Source organism: Epinephelus lanceolatus, chromosome 16, assembly GCF_041903045.1.
Source record: "Epinephelus lanceolatus isolate andai-2023 chromosome 16, ASM4190304v1, whole genome shotgun sequence".
In the NCBI taxonomy this organism is placed as follows: Eukaryota; Metazoa; Chordata; class Actinopteri; order Perciformes; family Serranidae; genus Epinephelus; species Epinephelus lanceolatus.
In genome coordinates, this window is record NC_135749.1 from 5,372,784 (window position 1) to 5,392,743 (window position 19,960).

Here is a 19,960-nt window from a genome sequence, read left to right on the forward strand (position 1 = left end):
CTGTGCACCCAGTGCTCAGCTGTAGGTCTCAGCTAACGAGCTGATGTTATTGTGTTGAAATGAGGCAGAGCTGAAAGCAGATGTTGAAAGCTTTAGTGAAAGTTCAGTCAGGCAGACTATACTTGTGCATGCTTAGGCTTGTAATTTATTTCTCATGCCATCTACCATTCACTACCTGTATGCATGCTCACTCACAATTGCTTGTTGTTTGTCTGCGGCTGTCCGTTGAGAGGCCATCTTTTAGACCCTTGGGATTGCCAATGATCTCTGCTGACATAGTTGTTTTTAAGTGGCTGTGCTGCACTTATTTTCAACGTAACACGATGACAGTGGAATCATGTGAAACTTGGCATCTATTTATATCAACCACACCATGTCAGCAATGCATAGGGGGCTAAAAATGAGGATAAATTACGGTCAGGGAAAACTTGCAAGGCCATTTTCAAAGGGGTCCCTTGACCTCTTACCTCAAGATATCTGCATGAAACAGGTTCTGCGGGTACCAACAAGTCTCCCCTTTACAGACTAGCCAGTTTTGTTGTAATCCCATTTACTTGATGGCAAAAACCATGCAGTTTTTGGCATGGTGTTTTTGACATTTCCACTCACTGGGGTCCCTTAAAGGGATAGTGCACGCAAAAATGAAAATTCAGCCATTATCTACTCACCCATATGCCGAGGGAGGCTTAGGTGAAGTTTTAGAGTCCTCACAACACTTGTGGAGATCCAAGGGGAGAGGGAGTAACCTGCATTAGGTGGAGTTGTGCTGCTACCCCCTCTTCCCTTGGATCTCTGCAAGGGATGTGAGGACTCTAAAACTTCACCTGAGCCTCCCTCGGCATATGGGTGAGTAGATAATGGCTTAATTTTCATTTTTGGGTGCACTATCCTTTTAACAGTCTTCAAGTTGCATAAATTTGGTATGACTGAAAGGTTGAGACTGGATTCAATGAGCCCAACTGTATTTAAGCATGACAATGCAGTCCCCACAGTAGCCATTTCATTGTTGAACTTATAAAATGACCTACCATTCAGTTTTCGAAATTATAATTCGTTCAGTCGTTTTTCAAAATAAAACCAAATATGAAAAAACAAAATAATGACTTGTTTTTTCAGTATTTGTTTCCAGAACCAAAATGAAAAAACGGATAACGGATGCTTAGATACTATATTATTAACAGTTTTTTGTTTTTGTTTGTACATTTGCACATTGTACATGTAGGTGTGTGGTGTATCATACTCACAGGAAGAACTGGAACCTGGTTCATTCATCTTACAGCCTCACAAGAACAAAAGCGATAAGCATTACGGTTTTATAATTAGGCAAATAATGACTCAGGAAGACATCACTGCGTAGACAAATATTGATCCAGGAAGCAACATGTGTGTCATTAACTCTGATTTCCAATGAAATGGTGTTATCACAGGAGATAACGTAATACACTGGAATCTTTTATATATTGTAGATTACAAACATAAAGTGGAGCTGATTCCAAAATGCAGCTTCATTTGTTTTTTTTGTTTACCAGGGAACTTGTTACCAGGAGATCTGACGTCATTGTTACTATAGTTACAGTTGTGTTTTCAGCTGCTCAGGTAGCCACAGGAGCTGATATCCAGCTGTGGTAAGGAGTAGTAAAAACAGAGTGGGCCAGCTGACCAACCAGAGCAGACTGAGATTTTCAAGAGGTGGACCATGAGCTCAGATAAGTTTCAGGCAGAGGTCCTGCAGCAGAACATTAAACCTATTCTAATTAAACCCCAAAATACAAATGTGATTCTGAAAATGAGCATGAAAAGACCTTTGTAAGGGCTTCTCTGTCAGAAAAACAAGGAAGACAAACTTCTAAAGGTGGGAGTGTGATTGTGATGGTTGTGGTTTATGATTGTGCTGCTGCTGTGTTTGCTGCATTTTTATGTCTTTGTTCCTGAGTGTGTATGTGTGGGCCGTGTAATATTCTGAGCACGCTTGTACACATGCCATCGAATGAATAAATCTTCCTGCCTTTCCAGCATTGCAGAAAGCATATTTATTCTATATAACAAATTAGGATTAAACAGTATTCTATGTTATTCCATCAACATTTTTCACACAGTCTGAATTATTTCATGAGGGAAGTGTTGGAGTTTTTGCGTCTCGATTTAATTCTTGCACTCATGTTTCATCAAGGGTCGACGTCAGGTCATACCGCCGCCGGATGGCACCTGTTTCAGTCAGGTTACCGCCAGGTTGAAATGCTGCCAGTAAGGATGCAATATGAGGAGCTGGAAAGTCCGTGGATTGGTCAAACAGACCCCGGACTTTCCCCCAGGAGGCTGGTGTTTACCTCTCATATGAATGTAGAACAAAACTATGATGCTTTTTTCTAAACCTAATCATGTGTTTTTGTTGCCTAAACCTAATCATGTCCTTTGGGCCCAGGGCTGTGAGGCTCTGGAACAATCTGCCCAAGAAAATCATGTCGGCCGAGTCAGTAATCTCTTTTAAATCCCTGCTTAAAACATACTTATAGTACTCCAGCCTTTTACCTTTAAGTTTTAAATTAATTTAAACTGTCTTTTGTTTCTTAAGTTTTAACAGTGTTTTTTATCCATTCTTTTAAATGTTGCTGTTTTCATGTCTTGTCTGTTTTAATTATTGACATGTAAAGCACTTTGTAACTCTGTTTTGAAAAGGCCTTTTTTAAATAAAGAATATTATTAGTATAATTCTTAAAGGGGAACTAGTTCCCCTTTAATTTCCTGGCTTTGGTTGTCACTTGCTTTTGTTCTCAACCTAACCTCTGTGCTTTTGTTGAAGCCCTGGTGTTGGTTGCGGCGTCCCAGAGCGTCAACAGCAGGTGCAGGAGGATAACTATGGCTTAATATGTAGATGTGAAAAGCCACAATTTGGGATGAGAACATGTTGGGCATATAAATTATGGATTAGTCAGACTGGCTATGGTGGCTAGGCTAACAATAGCTCAGGCTAGGGCTGCACAATTAATTGAATAGTAAGCACAACCGCAGTTTTGACTTCCACCAATCAAATGAACATGATCCACCTGATAATGACATTTAAAATGTGTGTTCTGCCTCAGCTCACAGAAAAGTCTGCTGCATATCAAATCGAGCACTCCCTAAACTACCAGCCAGCCTCCATGTCTGAGGAGCTGTCATGCTGCTACGCCTGCACCATGAAAAACTGTGAAAAACCTGTGCCTGTGAAAAACCATTAACTTAGCAACCAAGATCATCTGTTGGTTGGAAGTATTTCTGATTTAGGAAAGATCAAATCATCTGCAAGAAACTTGTGTCTGCTCTGCAAAGCAACAAAACTAACTTGTTAAATCACACTTAAATCACATCTTTCACGTCTACATATAAAGCGCTAGGTATCCTCTTGTGTCTGCTATTGATGTTTTGAGAACACAACCAATGCCGGGACATCAACAAAAGCATGTGGTTCGGTTTAGAAATAAAACATAATGGTTTTGGCTCAACATTCATACAGGAAGTGAACACTCAAACTGAACTCAACATCTCAAACTGATGTTGTCCAGCAGTGTATCATACTGCTGCAACAGGTGTCTTCTGGCCACATTACCAATGGAAGCTGCCTGTCCACATTTCATACTGCTGCAACAGGTGCCGTCTGGTCGACCGGCAGCATATCATAACACCACAGTCTTAGAGTTTCACGTAGCCGGGCCTCACTTGTAGTCTCAGGGTCAGTTGAAATGCAAATGGCTGCGCGCTCACATGTTTCAGAACGACATAATAATCCACAACTTCCTCCTTCTCTTCCTAATTATCCATAAAACGAGCCTAATAATGAGCTGTGGGAGTCTGGCTAGCCTCAAACCATCATAAAGTTAGTTTTAGTCGCTCCTCACTGAGTCATCAGCGCTGCAGACTGAGAGACGGATAAAGCGTGGTGCCAGGATCTGGATCCGATGGAAAGAGTTAAAGTTGAAGTTTTATCTTATCTTACTAGCAGCCTGAATGCTCTGTGTTATAGGTTTATTGCACAGAGATGCTCTGACATTATGGACTATGGACTGCACATTATGGACTTTACTGATTGTGTTACTGCAGACAGTGAAGTGATGAACAAGCTCGCAGTAAAAAAGGTAACAAGGAAACAACTGTAGGCTATTTACCTTAAAGCAGACATAGAGCCAAGTCTTTACATCTCTCATGACCGGGCCTGGGTTTTAGTTTCAGCGTCAGGTGTAATTCAAACAGCTGGGTGTTTCAGGACCAGGGCGATCTTGCAGCCACAGAGCTGCAATGTTGTGAAAGGTAAACATGTTGATTCTTTTGATTGATTTGGTTTTTAATGTGTTCTGTAGTGTCAGTTTGCAATTTTCTAATGTAGGTTGAGAGCAGGGAACGTCTGGGTATCATGTACTGATGTTAAATTACAGAACTGTCAATCTCTTCCACAAACTGTCTCGTGATACTCCTTTGTTTTATTAATCCTCGATACATGCATAATATTAGCTAGATACTGGACCCCTAAATGGCACCTATTGAGTTCAGTGGAGATTCTCGTCTGGCGCATATGGCAAAAATTGTCTCTAGCTTTTGGGTTTACTCCTGCGATACACGGCCCACTGAATATGCTACTGGCCTCACCCATGAGTTCCTGCTCAACTCACAGGCTTTATTTTGTGATGACTTCACAGATTTTTAAAATGCTTTTCTACACTTTAGGAAAGTTTTACAAATACTAAACCTCCATCAAAAATTCATAATAGAAAGATTCATAATTGAACTTATTTGCAGTTTGAGGTGTCCTGTCAACACTTTCACAGACATCTCGTTTACAGTGGTGGCCTAGGGGAAAATGCTTGCATAAATGCGTAAATGATTTTATGCTGCAATACCGTTAATGACCACTGGGAAAAATAGATCCCTAATTTTCCTGTTGTCTTTATGATTTTAACGGATGATTTTAAGTACAGAGATTTGCTAACAGAGAGGAAAATATATCATTTTATCATTATTTATTTATTTTTGTCTTCAGATTTGATTGTTTTCTGATAAACTAAAGGATTAAGTGCTTTTTACTGGTTGACAGACTTCCTCTAAACAAAGTTAAATACTTTAAAGTCACAAATCTTTACTGAAGAGATGGCCCAGCCCAGGCTACTACATCTCATTGTTATATCATATACAATTTAACATTTATTATCAGGCACAGTCTGCTTTTTTCCACCATTTTAGTTCATTTGTAATAACTCTTGTTCTGATCTTATTCCTATTGTTACTCTATTACTCACTGGTTTTGTTTTTGCTCTTTGAAAACAAGATAAAACACTTATCTTATATTTGTATATTTTGCCAGGTATTTAAAGGCATGCTAAGCACTGTTGGGCGTCACTTCTGTTTACATTCAACAATGTTATCAAACACAACGGAGCTAGCTCTAAGTTTTAGAGTCCTCACATCACTTGTGGAGATCCAAGGGGAGAGGGGGTAGCAGCACAACTCCACCTAATGCAGGCTGACAGTGCCCCAGATTCAAACGTCCAAAAACAGATAACTGAAACCACAAAATATCTCCATACTGCTCGTCTGTAGTGATCCAAGTGTCCTGAAGCCCCGACATAAAAAGTTGTTTGGAAAAACGTAATTTGAACTCTGTTTTTAGCCTCATTGTAGCCTGTAGCTCTGACTGCCTCTTTGTGCACCACGCTCACGTGTGCGCGCTTGTGTGAGACCGTGAGACATGGGCACCGCGTTCATGTGTGTGTGTGCTTGCTTTCGCTGGTCTTGCGCTGGCCAGTTGGTGCAACCTGGACCTAAATGATTTTGTTGCCATTTGCGGAGCCTGGGCTGCCCACAGAGACCGGACTTTTTCACAGCATATTCAGAGGACATGTAGCTAGCGGATCGTGAGGAGATGTTTGCTGTATTTGACAAAAACTTTTCAAGCTTAGGAAGACTTAGAGAGCCTTTAATACTCTATTGTCTGTAAAGCTGAGCCCAGTGAGTGAGCCTGACCCCGGGAACCCACTGGTTGTTCTGGTTGTGAATGTTTATTTGTTGTTATGTGTGGCGACCCCGTCATGACCCGGCTCGTTGGCCATGACAAAAATGGGAGACACGCACGGTATCAACTGAAAAGTGCACACATTTATTATTGACCAAAGATAATTGGAAACACATAGTTAATTCATGAGGTGTGTAAATCTGGATGAATGGGTGAGTGAGTGATGTGTGCAGGGTGTTGTACGGTGTAGAACACAAACTAAAAACCAGGCCGAAGCCATCTAAAAAAAGCGTGGTGTCGGATGAGGGGACGAGATAAGCTTTACATCATGAAGCACACTGGCCCAAGTGTGGCTCATGAGATAAATGATGGCCTTCTGCCTTGATCTTTAGTGTAACTGTAATTTGAAGCATTCTCTGGCACAATAATTTCCTTCTGGATAAAAAAAAAAAGCTCTGCTGAACTGGTCTTAACACCGGGCCAGGTGCTCCAGGTTCAAAAAGTCAGTTTCGTCAAGGTCTTCGAATCACTCTTAGTCTGGTCCCTCCCTTGGGACCACTTTGTCTTGGGAGAACACAGCTCTCAGGTTCACAGGGACACGCAAACCCCTCCATCACGTTAAGGTGGCGACTCTCGGAGCAGGGTGGCGATTCTCACCTCTCGCTGGGGGTGTTTCGGGCATGTCCCACTGGTAGGAGGCCCCGGGGCAGACCCAGAACACGCTGGAGGGATTATATATGTAATCTGGCCTGGGAACACCTTGGGGTCCCCCAGGAGGAGCTGGAAAGTGTTGCTGGGGAGAGGGACGTCTGGGGTGCTTTGCTCGGCCTGCTGCCCCCATGACCTGGCCTCAGATAAGCGGAGGAGAATGGATAGATGGCAGAAATATGTGCCACAAAAATGTCTACTACACTGAGTTTTGGCCTTTAATATGCTGTAACAGGGGACAGTTCAAGCTCAATCCAGCTCCAATAACCAACGGATATGAAGTAAAATAACTTTTTATTTTGTCTAGAAACATCATAATTTAATTTATATCTTTACAGAAGTGTCCAGAACTCACGTACTGAACATGAGACTGTATTCCTTTGAGAGGTGAATATTGGAGCTGTGCCTCGGCTGCGTCTCATCCAATCAGCTGCATCTGCGTCTGTGCATAAGGGTGCACGTGATGTTGCTTTGAAACCTGACGGTGTTTCCCTCCCATTTTCCTCTGACACACTACTTCACTTTGTTTAATTAATGCCACGTTATTAATGAAAAGCAGCGGGCCACATGATCATCCACGCCTTCCTCCTCCCTGTTCTTGATAATAATTCATAATTCGTGCATAATAATGAGGTGTGGGAGTGGTGTTTTCATGCAGTCTGGCTGCTCATAGCCTCAAAGCAACATTAAGTTAGAGTTAGTCGCTCCTCACCGAGTCATCAGCGCTGCAGGCTGCATGAGAGGCGGATAATGCGCCGTGCCAGGATCTGGATCCGACCGAGTTAACTCAACTACTTATCTTATGGATTAATATTTAACTTACCTTCATATTGTATTTGTAAAGCACACCTGGTGGAGATTTTAATATCTAGATTTTCTTTTTCTTTTTATTGTCTAAGTCAGAGTAGAGCAGCAGGAGAAGAGGAGGACCGGAGCCGCCGCAGGTATTGGATTTTTACTTTGTTCATCTCCTGATGTCTTTTTTGGATTTATTTAGATTTATTTTCTTGATTTTTGTGTCATTTATGGAACAAGAAATCTGATCCAGGCGGGGAATAAATACATTATTTTATTTGTGGTTATTTTCGGACATATTTGAACAGAAATCTAGATTTAAAACTTTAATATTTTTCCCGAATTTTCTTGTTGAAGGCCAAAATACATCTATAAAAGCTGATGACAGAAGAGGGCTGAGAGTCTGAACGTTTGTGAAGAAACTGTTGCTTCCTTATTATTATTGTCTGGATGGATCCTGGACACCTGTGCAGAGACCACACCTCTCTGCACCCGATGAACCAAACAAAGGACTTCATGCTGCACCAATGGGCAATCACCTGGATTACCGTCACTCTCCGGTACCCTTACTGTCTGACGTTATACCTGGAGTAGGAGTGGATTTACCCTCTCAAAAGGTAGGACAACATTCAAAAAACATTTATAAATTTAAAGCATTACTTTATTTTATTTTATTTTATCTTATCTTAACTTATTTTATCTTATTTTATTTTATTCTATTTTATCTTATCTTATTTTATCTATTTTATTTTTATTCATTTGTTTATTTTATTTTATTTATCTATTTTATTTTTATTAATTTATTTTATTCTATTTTATTTATTTTTTTTATCTTATCTTATTTTATTCTAATTGTTTTATTTTATCTTATTTTATTAATTTGACTGACAGCATAATCTTCATAGATTTTCGGTGGCTCAAAAATGAACAGTAGCACCACTACAGAAATCAAGTGATAATAATAATAATATGTAGGCTACTCATTATTTTCTTTTAATTTTTATTATTGATGAATAAAATTAAACTTTTGAAAATAATCAAACCTCAACCAGTCATAAGACAAATAATGCACACACTGTGACATTCATGTTGCAGTGACTGGCAGCTGTATTTGTCTGATATAAAGATAACTTTATGTTAATCTAAATGCAGGTGTGAGCGCTCCACTACCAAACTGCCTTATTTGCTTTCCATGGTTACAGCTTTAAACAAACAATATGACAGTATGTTAACGAGAGTTTCCCACATTTATGACTGTGCTCTCTCTTGTTTATTACACCACACACTTTGTCCACAGATTGGAACCTTTTCCCAATCAAAGTGACATCACAGAGATGAATTCAAAAGTGAGGATGCTCATTTTCGTCCTGTGTGTGACTGGTGTCTGTGTGTTCTGGAGGGAATACATGTCACCGTACTCCCTGCCTAAACAAAAACCCTGCGCTTGTGACAAATGCTTATCTGAGGAGGACCCGTGGTTCACACAGCGTTTCGACAAATCTGTTGAACCATTTCTGTCAGCGAACTACAGCGTCTCAGAGGAGGCTTTCAACTGGTGGAAGGTAAACTGTGACAACATTGCAAGAAAACTATGCAAATCAGTGTTGGGAAGTAAAATAATTCTAAATCAACTGTCATCTTCCCTGTGGCGACAACGGCTGTCAATATGTTTATAAAGTTTAGTTGCTAACTGGTCTAACGGCAACTTGTGTTTGATATGCACAACAGCTTTTACAGGCTGAAAGGCGCAACTTCAGTACCTACAGAAAAACAGTCAATGGGCTGTTTCAGATCTTCCCACCTGCTCCAGATGTTGTAAAATCCAAGCCTGACCGCTGCAGGACTTGTGCTGTGGTGGGGAATTCTGGTAATTTAAGGAGATCACATTATGGACTTCTCATAGACTACCACGACATCATCATAAGGTAAATCCTCCAGCTATAGAAAGCTGTTTCAGTGCATCATTGTCTTTGGTCCCTTCTTAAAGGGAAATTTCGGTTTATTTCAACCTGTCTCCTATCGTCCTAAATTTGTTTCAAGTGACTAGTGACATAAAAATAATAGTTAGCATGTTAGCCCTTAGCCTAGATACAGCCGGGGCGCATAGTAGCGTCAGACCTGTTAAAACATAAGTGAACGGGCAACCTTCAAGTGCAAAGTTAGTCCACTAAACAAGCTTTTTTTCCACAAAGACCGCCTCATATCGTTAGGATAAATGTCAGAGAACATGTAGAAAACAACATGTAAACGTGTTGTCTTACCTTACCGGTGTGCTACCATGTTTGTTTACCATTTAGCTCTGCTTTCCAAAGCGCGAAATATATCTCGCGAGCTCTAGATAAAGCCCAGCTGGATACTACTCCAGGTGGAGGTGTCTCGTCCTCGGTCACATCCAGACCTTGAAAATAAGGCTGCAACCGGTCCCATTCCTTGCAACAGAGGCATTCCTCTTCTGTGGGCACTGGGGCACAGCATTCACAGGTACACCACCAATCTCCAGAGCTACGCAGCCTTGCAGCAGCCATTCTAGTCGTCTACCTGTTGCGCCTCTCTCTCTCTCTCTCTCCTCCTCTGTATTTCAGTTTCACGAAGCTCTTCGTCAGTGTATTCTGGCTCAAATAAATAAGGGCGGCCATCAAACTCTGCAAAATCAAATTCCTCCTCCACAAAGTCGAAGTCTGGCAAAAAGTTAGTGGACTAACTTTGCACTTGAAGGTTGCCCGTTCACTTACATTCTAACAGGCCTGACGCTACTATGCGCCCCGGCTGTATCTAGGCTAACGGCTAACATGCTAACTATTATTTTTATGTCAGTAGTCACTTGAAACAAATTTAGGACGATAGGAGACAGGTTGAAATAAACTGAAATTTCCCTTTAAACAATGATTTGAGACAGTTGGACAAACATGAAAGTTTTCCTCAGTGGCAGACACTTTACATCAAAATCCAAACAAACCCCTGATGATATATTTCCTTTTGTACTATATAGAATGAACTCTGCCCATACCAAAGGCTTTGAAGCAGACGTTGGAAGCAGAACAACTCATCGCATCATGTATCCAGAGAGTGCTGTGGATTTAGACAACACCACTCATCTGGTGCTTGTTCCGTTCAAGATACAGGATCTGGAGTGGGCCACGAAGGCCTTAACTACAGGATTTTCTGGACGGTGAGTCATATTTTTATTCTACTTTGCAAATGATCATTTGCCCCCAGTATGTAGACCTTCTGTTCAAGCTAAAATTGTTGGCTTGTACTTTGGCACACTGATGGTTTCAGCTAAATGCTAACACAAGCATGCTATCATGCTTGCAATGGCAATGCTGTTACATTAAGGACATTGTTAGCATGTAGGCTATAATGTAAACCGTATTTATTATTTTATCTCACCATGTTCAACATGCTAACATTTGCTAATTTGCTGACACAGACAGCAGTGCCTTAAAGGTATGGCTCTGATTTTTTTATGTGGCATTATGTGGCGCCTCCAGTTTGGAGAAGCAGCAGGAGTGCCGACTCAGAAGCTAAGCAAAATAAAAATTTATTTTAGACAACTAAAAAGAAAAAAAAATAACAGTTTAAGTGTTTGTTGTATTGTAAATAATTTCACAGCTTTACCTTTCTATCAGATGGCCCTTTCAAGCCCGGTCTCACTCTGAAGTCGTCGAAATCCAGTGCTAGGGCAGTGACTTGTGGCGTCAGAAATCAATGAAAAAGGTGTCCTTAAATGTCGGCATGATACAATGCCGGTTGCCATTGCGTCAGGAGGAAACGCGGAGGGACAAGGACAAAAGTTCAGGCGGGGAAAGTCCTAGTGGGGCAGGCAGGAGGTTGGTGGATGGGTCCAACAAACACCGACCTAACCCAACCATGTGTGTTCGTTGTTGAAGGGAAAAAAAAACATCAAGTCACAGTGTTGTACCAACGTATTTATTTTGAAAGAGACTGTATGTAAATGAAAGAGGACGATCCATGTAACAGGCAGAACTTGACACGGTGTCCCAGAACATCAACAACCAACACACCCAGGGTACCTTGCATGGCGTATGTGAACGTGGAAAGTCCATGACCAAACATCGATATGTGACGAGGGTGGAGTGAGAATGTGTTGTTGCTTTCCTACAGCGAAGCCGTTAACAGCTTCATTTCTCAAACTATGCTCCCATCAGAGCCACCAGACCCCACTGACAAAAGCTGTCATTTTTTCTCTCTGAACACAGAGGTTGCTGGTTCACCGCTGCCTCGACCTGTTAGTCGACACCCCAACCTGCTCCCTTAAAAGAATACTTCCTTTACTCCCCTCAGCGTATTGGTCACATGATTGCAGCTTTACCAAATGCGTGGATTATACATGAAGTTCTGGCTCATGATTTAATAAGATTGAATACAGTTGAGTGCATTGCTTTTCGTATACAAATAGTGCATAAGAACAGCCTGAGTTGTGAGGTTGCTAAACAGGACTTTGAAAGCAAAGGTATTATATTGTGCTTAAGTAAAGAATGCTCAGTCTGATCCAAGGCCGACTGAGTAACATCAGACTGACAGAGTTTGTACAGGATTTACCACACTGTAGGAGCTCAACATGTCCAAACATGGCAGACAAAGCATTTCAATGAATGCTATTTATTTTCCTAAGCTTTTGAAGTGTCCTCTGAGATAATGCGCACTACGTTAGTGCAGCAGAGTATTCCCACTGAAAGACTCTGTATGCCTATAGAGCATAGGCAACAAAGACCACCTTCCTCTGTCACAACTGACTGCTAATTGCTCAGACAACCTGTGCCTGCAGCACACAGTTTTCATACGATGCAAACACTGAGTGCCAGTGCAAGAAATCGTTTCCTTCTATGCAAAGCATTTGTCTTTCTGTCACGCAAGAGACCGGAGCTCATGTTCTGTGGGACACAAACAATAAACGCTGTGGACTTAACTAAACCATGAACATTCCCCATGCTCAGGGTAAGTCCAGCTAAAGAGAGGAAACACACCCCAGCACCACTAAGCTGAGTACCTTGACTTGGACATGTATCAGACTTGAGTCATAATTTTGATTACTTTAGTCTCAACTTGACAAAAGTTTCACCCAAGCCCAAATATTAAAAAGTATTTTCTTTATAAAGTGTGTCACAAATCCATTTATTCCTCTTAATTTCTGGAATCAGCTACAATTAATGTTATTAATGTTATGTTTCTGAGCACCAGTTGGAAAAAAGATACCAAAGATAATTTTGTTCTCGTACAAACGCTACATGGTGGTCAACAAAAATCAACTCAACTCAACTCAGCTCAACTCAACTTTATGTATATAGCCCTTTAAAACAGCCACAGCTGAAACAAAGTGCTGTACATAAATAGATAAAGCAACACAGGGACATGAATCAATTAACAGGAAATTAATACTTAAATAATTGTTTATTGTTTTTAAAACAATTTAAAAACAATAAAACAATAAATAAAACAAACCGTAAAACACTAAAACAGAAGCAGAGTCTCATGCGGAGTTGAAAGCCAAGGAATAAAAATGGGTTTTTAGACGAGTTTTAAAAATGGACAGTGAGGAGGCTTGTCTAATGTGGAGGGGTAGCTCGTTCCACAATTTAGGAGTGGCAACGGAAAAAGCTCTGTCCCCTCTGAGCTTCCGTTTGGACCTCTGCACCTCCAGGAGCAGCAGATCGGCTGACCTGAGGCACCAAGCAGGAGCGTAGGGGTGAAGAAGCTCAGAGAGGTAAGGTGGGGCCAGACCATTTAAAGATTTAAAAACTAATAAAAGAATCTTAAAATGGACTCTAAAGTGCACAGGCAGCCAGTGGAGGGAGGCCAGGATGGGAGTTATATGCTCCCTCTTACGTACTCCAGTTAACAGGCACGCATCTGTGTTTTGCACCAACTGGAGATGTGCAAGGGAGGACTGGCTGACTCCAAAATAAAGTGCATTACAGTAATCCAGCGGAGATGTTATAAAGGCATGGATTACTGTTTCAAAGTGCTGTTGTGCAAGGAAAGGTTTCACCTTAGCCAGCTGTCTAAATTGAAAAAAGTTGGACTTCACTACAGAGCTAATTAGCTGATCCAACTTAAAATCACTGTCCATCTTAAAACCCAAGTTTGAGACTGTCAACAGGGGGGGTTCACAAAGGCCACTGGGACCAAACACCATCACTTCTGTTTTTTTCTCATTAAAATTTAAAAAGTTCAAGGCCATCCAGTCTTTGATGTCTTCAAGACATGCCAGAAGTGGTGTGAGTGAGAAGGCATTTTTCTTTTTTAGCGGCACATATATCTGACTATCGTCAGCATAGAAGTGGAAAGAGATGCCATGCTTTCTCAGGATGGATCCCAGGGGCAGTAAATACAAAGAAAAAAGCAGAGGCCCTAAAATCGACCCCTGTGGAACCCCATACGGCAGTGGAACAGAGCTGGATTCTGAGTTTCCAAGGCTTACACTCATGCTTCTGTCAGCCAGATAAGATATGAACCACTCCAGCGCAGTTCCACAGATGCCCGTTAAATGGAGTAACCGAGCCACTAGGGTATTGTGGTCCACGGTGTCAAAAGCTGCTGTTAGGTCAAATAAAACAAGAATTACATGGTCACCAGAGTCATTTGCCAGGAGGATGTCATTAAAAGCTCTTAGTAAAGCTGACTCGGTGCTATGCAGAGTTTTAAAGCCTGATTGAGAGATCTCCAGGACATTATGCTCATCTCAAAACCATTTTAGCTGAGCATGAACAACTTTTTCTAAGATTTTGGAGATAAAAGGCAGCTTAGAGATGGGCCTAAAATTGGCCAGCACGCTGCCATCAAGGCCAGGTTTCTTAAGTAGGGGCTGGACCACTGCATGTTTCAAACTTGGGGGAACAACACCAGAGGACAGACTGCTGTTAATGATGGCCAGAACCGACTGCCCTATACTAGGGGAAAACTACTTTAAAGAAACCAGGAGGGACAAAATCAATTAACGTGGGGGTCAAACATTAAAAACTCGAAACTCTAAGTTACGAAGTAAGACTTGAGTGCAAAGACTTGAGACTTGATTATGACTTGCAAAACAATGACATGGTCTCATCTCTGCAACATACAACACACTATACAGCTCTAGTCGAATTGAGAATGTGTTGGTAAAACAACTAAAGCCCTTTTCAATCAGGGATCGCGCCATTGGGCCGCTACGTAGCCCCTTCTTTATGCCACCTGCGTATTTCTACACGGAGCAAAACATCTTTGTGCTGCTCCAGTGTGTGACTTTATAAAGCATGCCGGCATCACGGAAACAAAAGAGGCGTGACGGGCATGACATGTAACACAGTGTCAGTCTCTAGTGCGACATATACCGTATGCATTGACAAGCATAAAATATCGCATAACATGACAATAACAATCCTTCACCATCTTTGTTACATGGCAGCTGATCTTGTCCTCTGCTTAGAGGGTAACGAGCTCCTGGACTTCATTGTTGTCCCAATTTGCGCACAGTTTTGGCCACTGTTCTTCTTCCTTGTGTTAGCTGCTAACTGCTAGCAGCTACTTTTTAGATCTCTGTGGTGGGTTACATGCAGCACATGTCGTCAAAGCGTCACACCTGTGCTGCCCATGGTCCCATCCTGCCAGCTGTTATGTTTATAGAGACGTCATTTCAGCGTGACTACCTATGAAAAAGGGGCTTAAGATATGACTAACAGCTTTTAGATGGGTGTGTTGAGGATAGTCTGCCCTGCCGGTTTGAGCAGTGGAGGGGGCTCATCCACTCATTCACTCACTATAGAATAGGGCTGCTAGTCCTGTGTATTACAACTGGCCATTACTGGCTACTGGACGGGGTGGTGGAGTTGAATTGTTCGTCCTCTCCCTTACACCTATTGTCCTTCAGGTGTCAGATTACAGACTCTTGCCACATGAGACAAGACAGGTTTACAGTAGTGTACAAGCTATCCCGGCACGTGAGACCCAATCATCTACTGTTACCATGTAGGTGGCATTTGCCTTGCAAGTTACCACTACTGGCAACAGGAGACAGCATAACAGGGCAACATGAGTCTCATCCACATGCTTGCAGAGTTTTGCATTTGTGAAATAGAACTTCCTCCTGAGGTAGGCGTTCATATTGGGAATCATCTTGGTTTTACTTATTTCTATACTATTTTATTGACACAACCATGCAGTCATTCCATGTTTGACATTTCATGGTGTTTTTAACAGATCATATGCACCAGTGAAATCCAAAATCAAGGCTAACAAGGATTTGGTGAGTGTATTTTTTCATTCAGCAATAAACTTTATTGGCTGCAAAGTTAATGGCTCATAAAAATGATAATTTGATTAATAACAGGTGATGGTGGTCAATCCAGCTTTTATGAGGTATGTTCATGACATGTGGCTGGCAAAGAAGGGCAGGTATCCATCCACTGGCTTTATGGCTGTGGTTCTTGCTCTGCATATTTGTGACGAGGTAAGTTCATTTTTAAATTGGAGTTTTCCTTGATTTTAAAGCTTTGGCTACGTTACCAGTTCCTAAAATGTTAACTTCTGTTTTCCTAGGTCAGTGTGTTTGGTTATGGAGCAGACAGTGATGGAAACTGGAGCCATTACTGGGAAAAACTCAAATACAAAAATTTAAAAACTGGCATTCATCCCGGAAGTCACGAGTATGGAATTATCGAGGAGCTAGCTAAGCAAGGAAAAGTCAGATTTTATAAAGGGTGGTGATCTTCCTTGCAGCGTTTAAGGCATCAAAGCCTTGACAGTGAATCATTTACAAAGCAAAACAAGACTAAGAAGGATAGGCCTTAAAACTCAGGAGACATCTCTTCTCTGGCTGCACACAAGAACCCTTCATAGACTACATGTGTGATGAATGTGACTGATCCTGTCGACAGTGTTTTGTGCTGAGATGTTTTCACTGTTTATTTATTCTCACTTTGTGATGCTGGACACTGAAATGCACAACATAAATCAACAGGTTCTTCAGGCCAAAAAATGCTTGAATTGAAATTTAAACATGGTAGCATGTTTCAGTGCATGGAGCATTGTGTTTTTTTCTTGCAATGGCAGCTCCAACAGGGGAGTGTATCAGGGGGCATGAACCCCCTGATGCAGTTGCTTGCTACCTCACTGGCATCCCCCTGGCAATAATGATTGGAGGCCACCATTAGTGTCTTCAAGAGCCTGTTGCGCACTTAAGCTAGCATTAAGGTGGTGGGACAGCCTGAGGCGTTTGTTGGCACCAAGCATGTCATGCTAGCTTGTCAGGAAGGGGGCTAAATAATGCTCCAAAGTTTGGCTAAATTTTGGGAATGACTTGCACGTCCATTTTCAAAGGGATCCCCTTAGCTCTCATCTCAAGATCTCTCAACCTGCTCTCATCCCAACTCATCAAATGTCGTAACTTAGTCAGTGGACTTTCATGTTTACATATGATGCACTAGGTATCCTCCTACATGTGTTTTTTCAAAATATACTTTTGTTTTCACAGGAAATGTAGAATATTTGCTTGTTAGCTACCTACAGTCTTTTTCAAAATAAACTTACAGCGTCGGTTAAAGGGATAGTGCACCCAAAAATGAAAATTCAGCCATTATCTACTCACCCATATGCCGAGGGAGGCTCAGGTGAAGTTTTAGAGTCCTCACAACACTTGTGGAGATCCGAATTGAGAGGAGGTAGCAATGCAACTCCGTACTGCTCGTCCGTAGTGATCCAAGTGTCCTGAAGCCCCGACATAAAAAGTTGTTTGGAAAAACGTCATTTGAACTCTGTTTTTAGCCTCATTGTAGCCTCATATGACGTTTTTCCAAACAACTTTTTATGTGGGGCTTCAGGACACTTGGATCACTACGGACGAGCAGTATGGAGATATTTTGTGGTTTCAATTATGTGTTTTTGGACGTTTGAATCTGGGGCGCCATAAGTGGACTTGTGTTGCTACCCCCTCTCAATTCGGATCTCCACAAGTGTTGTGAGGACTCTAAAACTTCACCTGACCCTCCTTCGGCATATGGGTGAGTAGATAATGGCTGAATTTTCATTTTTGGGTGCACTATCCCTTTAAATAAAGCATATTTAGATTTATTTCCTCGTGCAGCAAAAGCACATGGTTACGCAGCATTTCAAAATGACGCCATCACCCAGCAGCATATCATACAGCCACAGAAGGTGCCTGTTTGTGTTGAAAATCACTGACAATGCGGCGGTATATGACAAATTTGGAATGAGAACAGGCTGCATATCTGAATGGAAACAGGCTCCACGAGTCTCCCCTAAACTTGAGATGGCTTGTTTCCAGTAAATGTTTCATTCCCTTTATAATCCACTCCTTCAAATTAAAGCTGTATATCTGTCTTTTTAGGGAAAATGACAACCAGCTTACTCAAACAATGAGTCGTCTAACATGTATTGATACGTAACACATTACTACAGCACTGTTGTGGACCTTAAAATGTGAACTGTATCGATATTGACGTTGTTTGCACTTCAACAGCATAACTGATTTCTTAAGATTCGGTTTTAAGAGTTTCAGTGGCTCCACCTGGACCACCCCATGAAAAATGTCTGGGACACCACTGTTTTCTTGATGTGATGAAACCTGTTTTGTTTGTTGAAAGGGTGGTCAATAACATTTGTAAATCACACAGTTCCCTTGGAACATCTCTGTGTTGTGACCATGTGAGAATGTCTGAACAAAAGATGACCTGTGTTTTTTTCTCACCTACAGTACAGACACTGATCACTGTGATATGATGTATGTAAATCTCCTGGGCGTACCGGGCAGATGACTCTTTTGTAGGATGGATTATTTGCATGTTTGACTGAAAGGTTAACACGCTGATATAATATGATATCAAAGGATATATATTTATATAAATACCCAACTGTAGAGTGTAGAAATGCCTCTGTGAGTGCTACACAATAATACTCTGTCAACTGAAGTAGACTAAAAGTAGTGCCAACATTTCTGCTTGTTTACATGGAATTAAAAAAAGGTTAGGATAATGGTGAACTATACTGTATTAAATGTATTTAACTAATGTAATAAGTGAAATACAGAATTCTTTTTTTGTTTGTTTTTGCCTGGAAGAAATATTTGTAAGGATTGATACATTCTGTGTTGTCCCTCAGGCTGCACACAGAGAAAAGTGTGATCACACAGCACACAAACTCGGTAAATAAACGATGTGTCCTCAGGTCAGTGGTCGTCTGTGTTCTGTCTTTATAAAAAGCTGAACAGATTTGGTGGACGTCTGCAGTGTTGAGCTCAGTTCCCACACATCCAACATGTCCTTGATCTGGTTTTATGTTCTGAACAACTTTGCGTGAGTGGATGAGCCATTAACCTGCCTGAATAACCAGCCAGTGGAAAGAACAAAGACAGTCATTAAACCAACCCAGCTAAACACACACATAAAATACCTGCCTGTATCTGTTTCCTTAGGCGGACATTAAGTGGGTTTTTATGAGTTAATAAAATTCCAATCACAGTCCCCACCACTTTGACTAATGGATGAGAGTTTAAATTGGGCCTGTCATGCTGTCATTATACATGTTGAAACATAGAGGGTGCTCTTTTACTTCTTTCTGTAATAAGTGGAAGACAAGGCATCAGCACTCCACTGATGGGTGCAGTGAGGTGGGACAAGAGTACACGCCTTCTTCAGCCTCTGGCAGCCTCTTCCCAATGAACTTCTAGGGGGGGCTAAGGGGTGAGGGGCATGTAGAGCAAATCCCAGTGTTCTTAACTTATTTAGAGTTCTTCTTTGAACACAGGCCCATATCCAAGGTGGCAATCACTCATAGGGGCCCCTCTCCACCCAGCACACTGTTGGAGGGCCCACTCTCTTTTTCGGTCCCCCTCCCCACCTCATGGGCCCTAGTGCACTGCCCACACTGTCTATATTTACACTCATACCCCTCCAGCATTTGCACTCATACCCCTCCAGCATCAGTTAGAGACCATGTGTCAGCTTATGCTTGATACACACACGAGTCTTTAAGTTAAGTTTTTAAGTTGACTTCCCATTATTTAGGCAACAAGAACAGGTGGATAGTTTTGGAAAAAGACATCATGGTTGGCCCAAAACAAGTATGTTTGTTGCTGACTAAATGTGACACTCAGGGTTTTTTTGTTTTGTTTGGTTTGGTTTGGTTTGGGTTTTTTTTAACTTCAAAATACTTACAAAACAGATGGAAATTTAACAGTAGACATAAGTCAAATGGAACTGTTATGGTCTGCGGTGCCTTCCCCCCTTTTCCCAGTGTTTTCTTATGTTTACCCCTCCCTTGTGTTTCCTACAGTATGTGTGCCTTGTCTGTTCTCTCCCTGTAGCTGTGTTTCCATCCAAAAGTGATTCGAATCATTGGGAAATGCGTATTAAAAGAAATACATATTCTGTGTGTTTCCATTAAATGTACAGACTTTGGTGAAAACTACGAACTTGCGAGTTTTCCACAGAACCAGAAACAAAACAAGTCTGGCATTCTTCTTCT

The 19,960-nt window shown here is 41.5% G+C and overlaps 1 protein-coding gene across 9 annotated transcripts; it reads left to right on the forward strand.

The window, feature by feature from the left end:
- Positions 1–1,730: 1,730 nt before the first annotated feature.
- LOC117263919 (CMP-N-acetylneuraminate-beta-galactosamide-alpha-2,3-sialyltransferase 1-like) lies at positions 1,731–18,665 on the forward strand. Of its 9 annotated transcripts, none has more exons than XM_078175634.1 (9): positions 1,731–1,852; positions 7,588–7,632; positions 7,841–8,100; positions 8,781–9,045; positions 9,212–9,408; positions 10,473–10,652; positions 15,680–15,725; positions 15,810–15,929; positions 16,019–18,665. In XM_078175634.1, the coding sequence occupies exons 4-9, from the start codon at positions 8,818–8,820 to the stop codon at positions 16,184–16,186; spliced, it is 939 nt and encodes a 312-aa protein (XP_078031760.1). In that variant the 5' UTR covers positions 1,731–1,852; positions 7,588–7,632; positions 7,841–8,100; positions 8,781–8,817; the 3' UTR covers positions 16,187–18,665. The 9 variants fall into 9 exon arrangements, with proteins under 9 accessions (XP_078031760.1, XP_078031764.1, XP_078031761.1 ...); XM_078175638.1 differs by having other exon boundaries at positions 1,787–1,852; positions 7,592–7,632; XM_078175635.1 differs by lacking the exon at positions 1,731–1,852 and adding an exon at positions 3,930–4,112.
- Positions 18,666–19,960: the final 1,295 nt, after the last annotated feature.

What these genes read in the sequence shown, in the direction of transcription:
- LOC117263919 (XM_078175634.1), top strand. Translation starts at nt 8,818, where the DNA reads ATGAATTCAAAAGTGAGGATGCTCATTTTCGTCCTGTGTGTGACTGGT. An exon ending in ACTACAGGATTTTCTGGACG is followed by an intron (nt 10,653 to 15,679) that starts GTGAGTCATATT and finishes TGTTTTTAACAG; the next exon opens with ATCATATGCACCAGTGAAAT. An exon ending in CTCTGCATATTTGTGACGAG is followed by an intron (nt 15,930 to 16,018) that starts GTAAGTTCATTT and finishes CTGTTTTCCTAG; the next exon opens with GTCAGTGTGTTTGGTTATGG.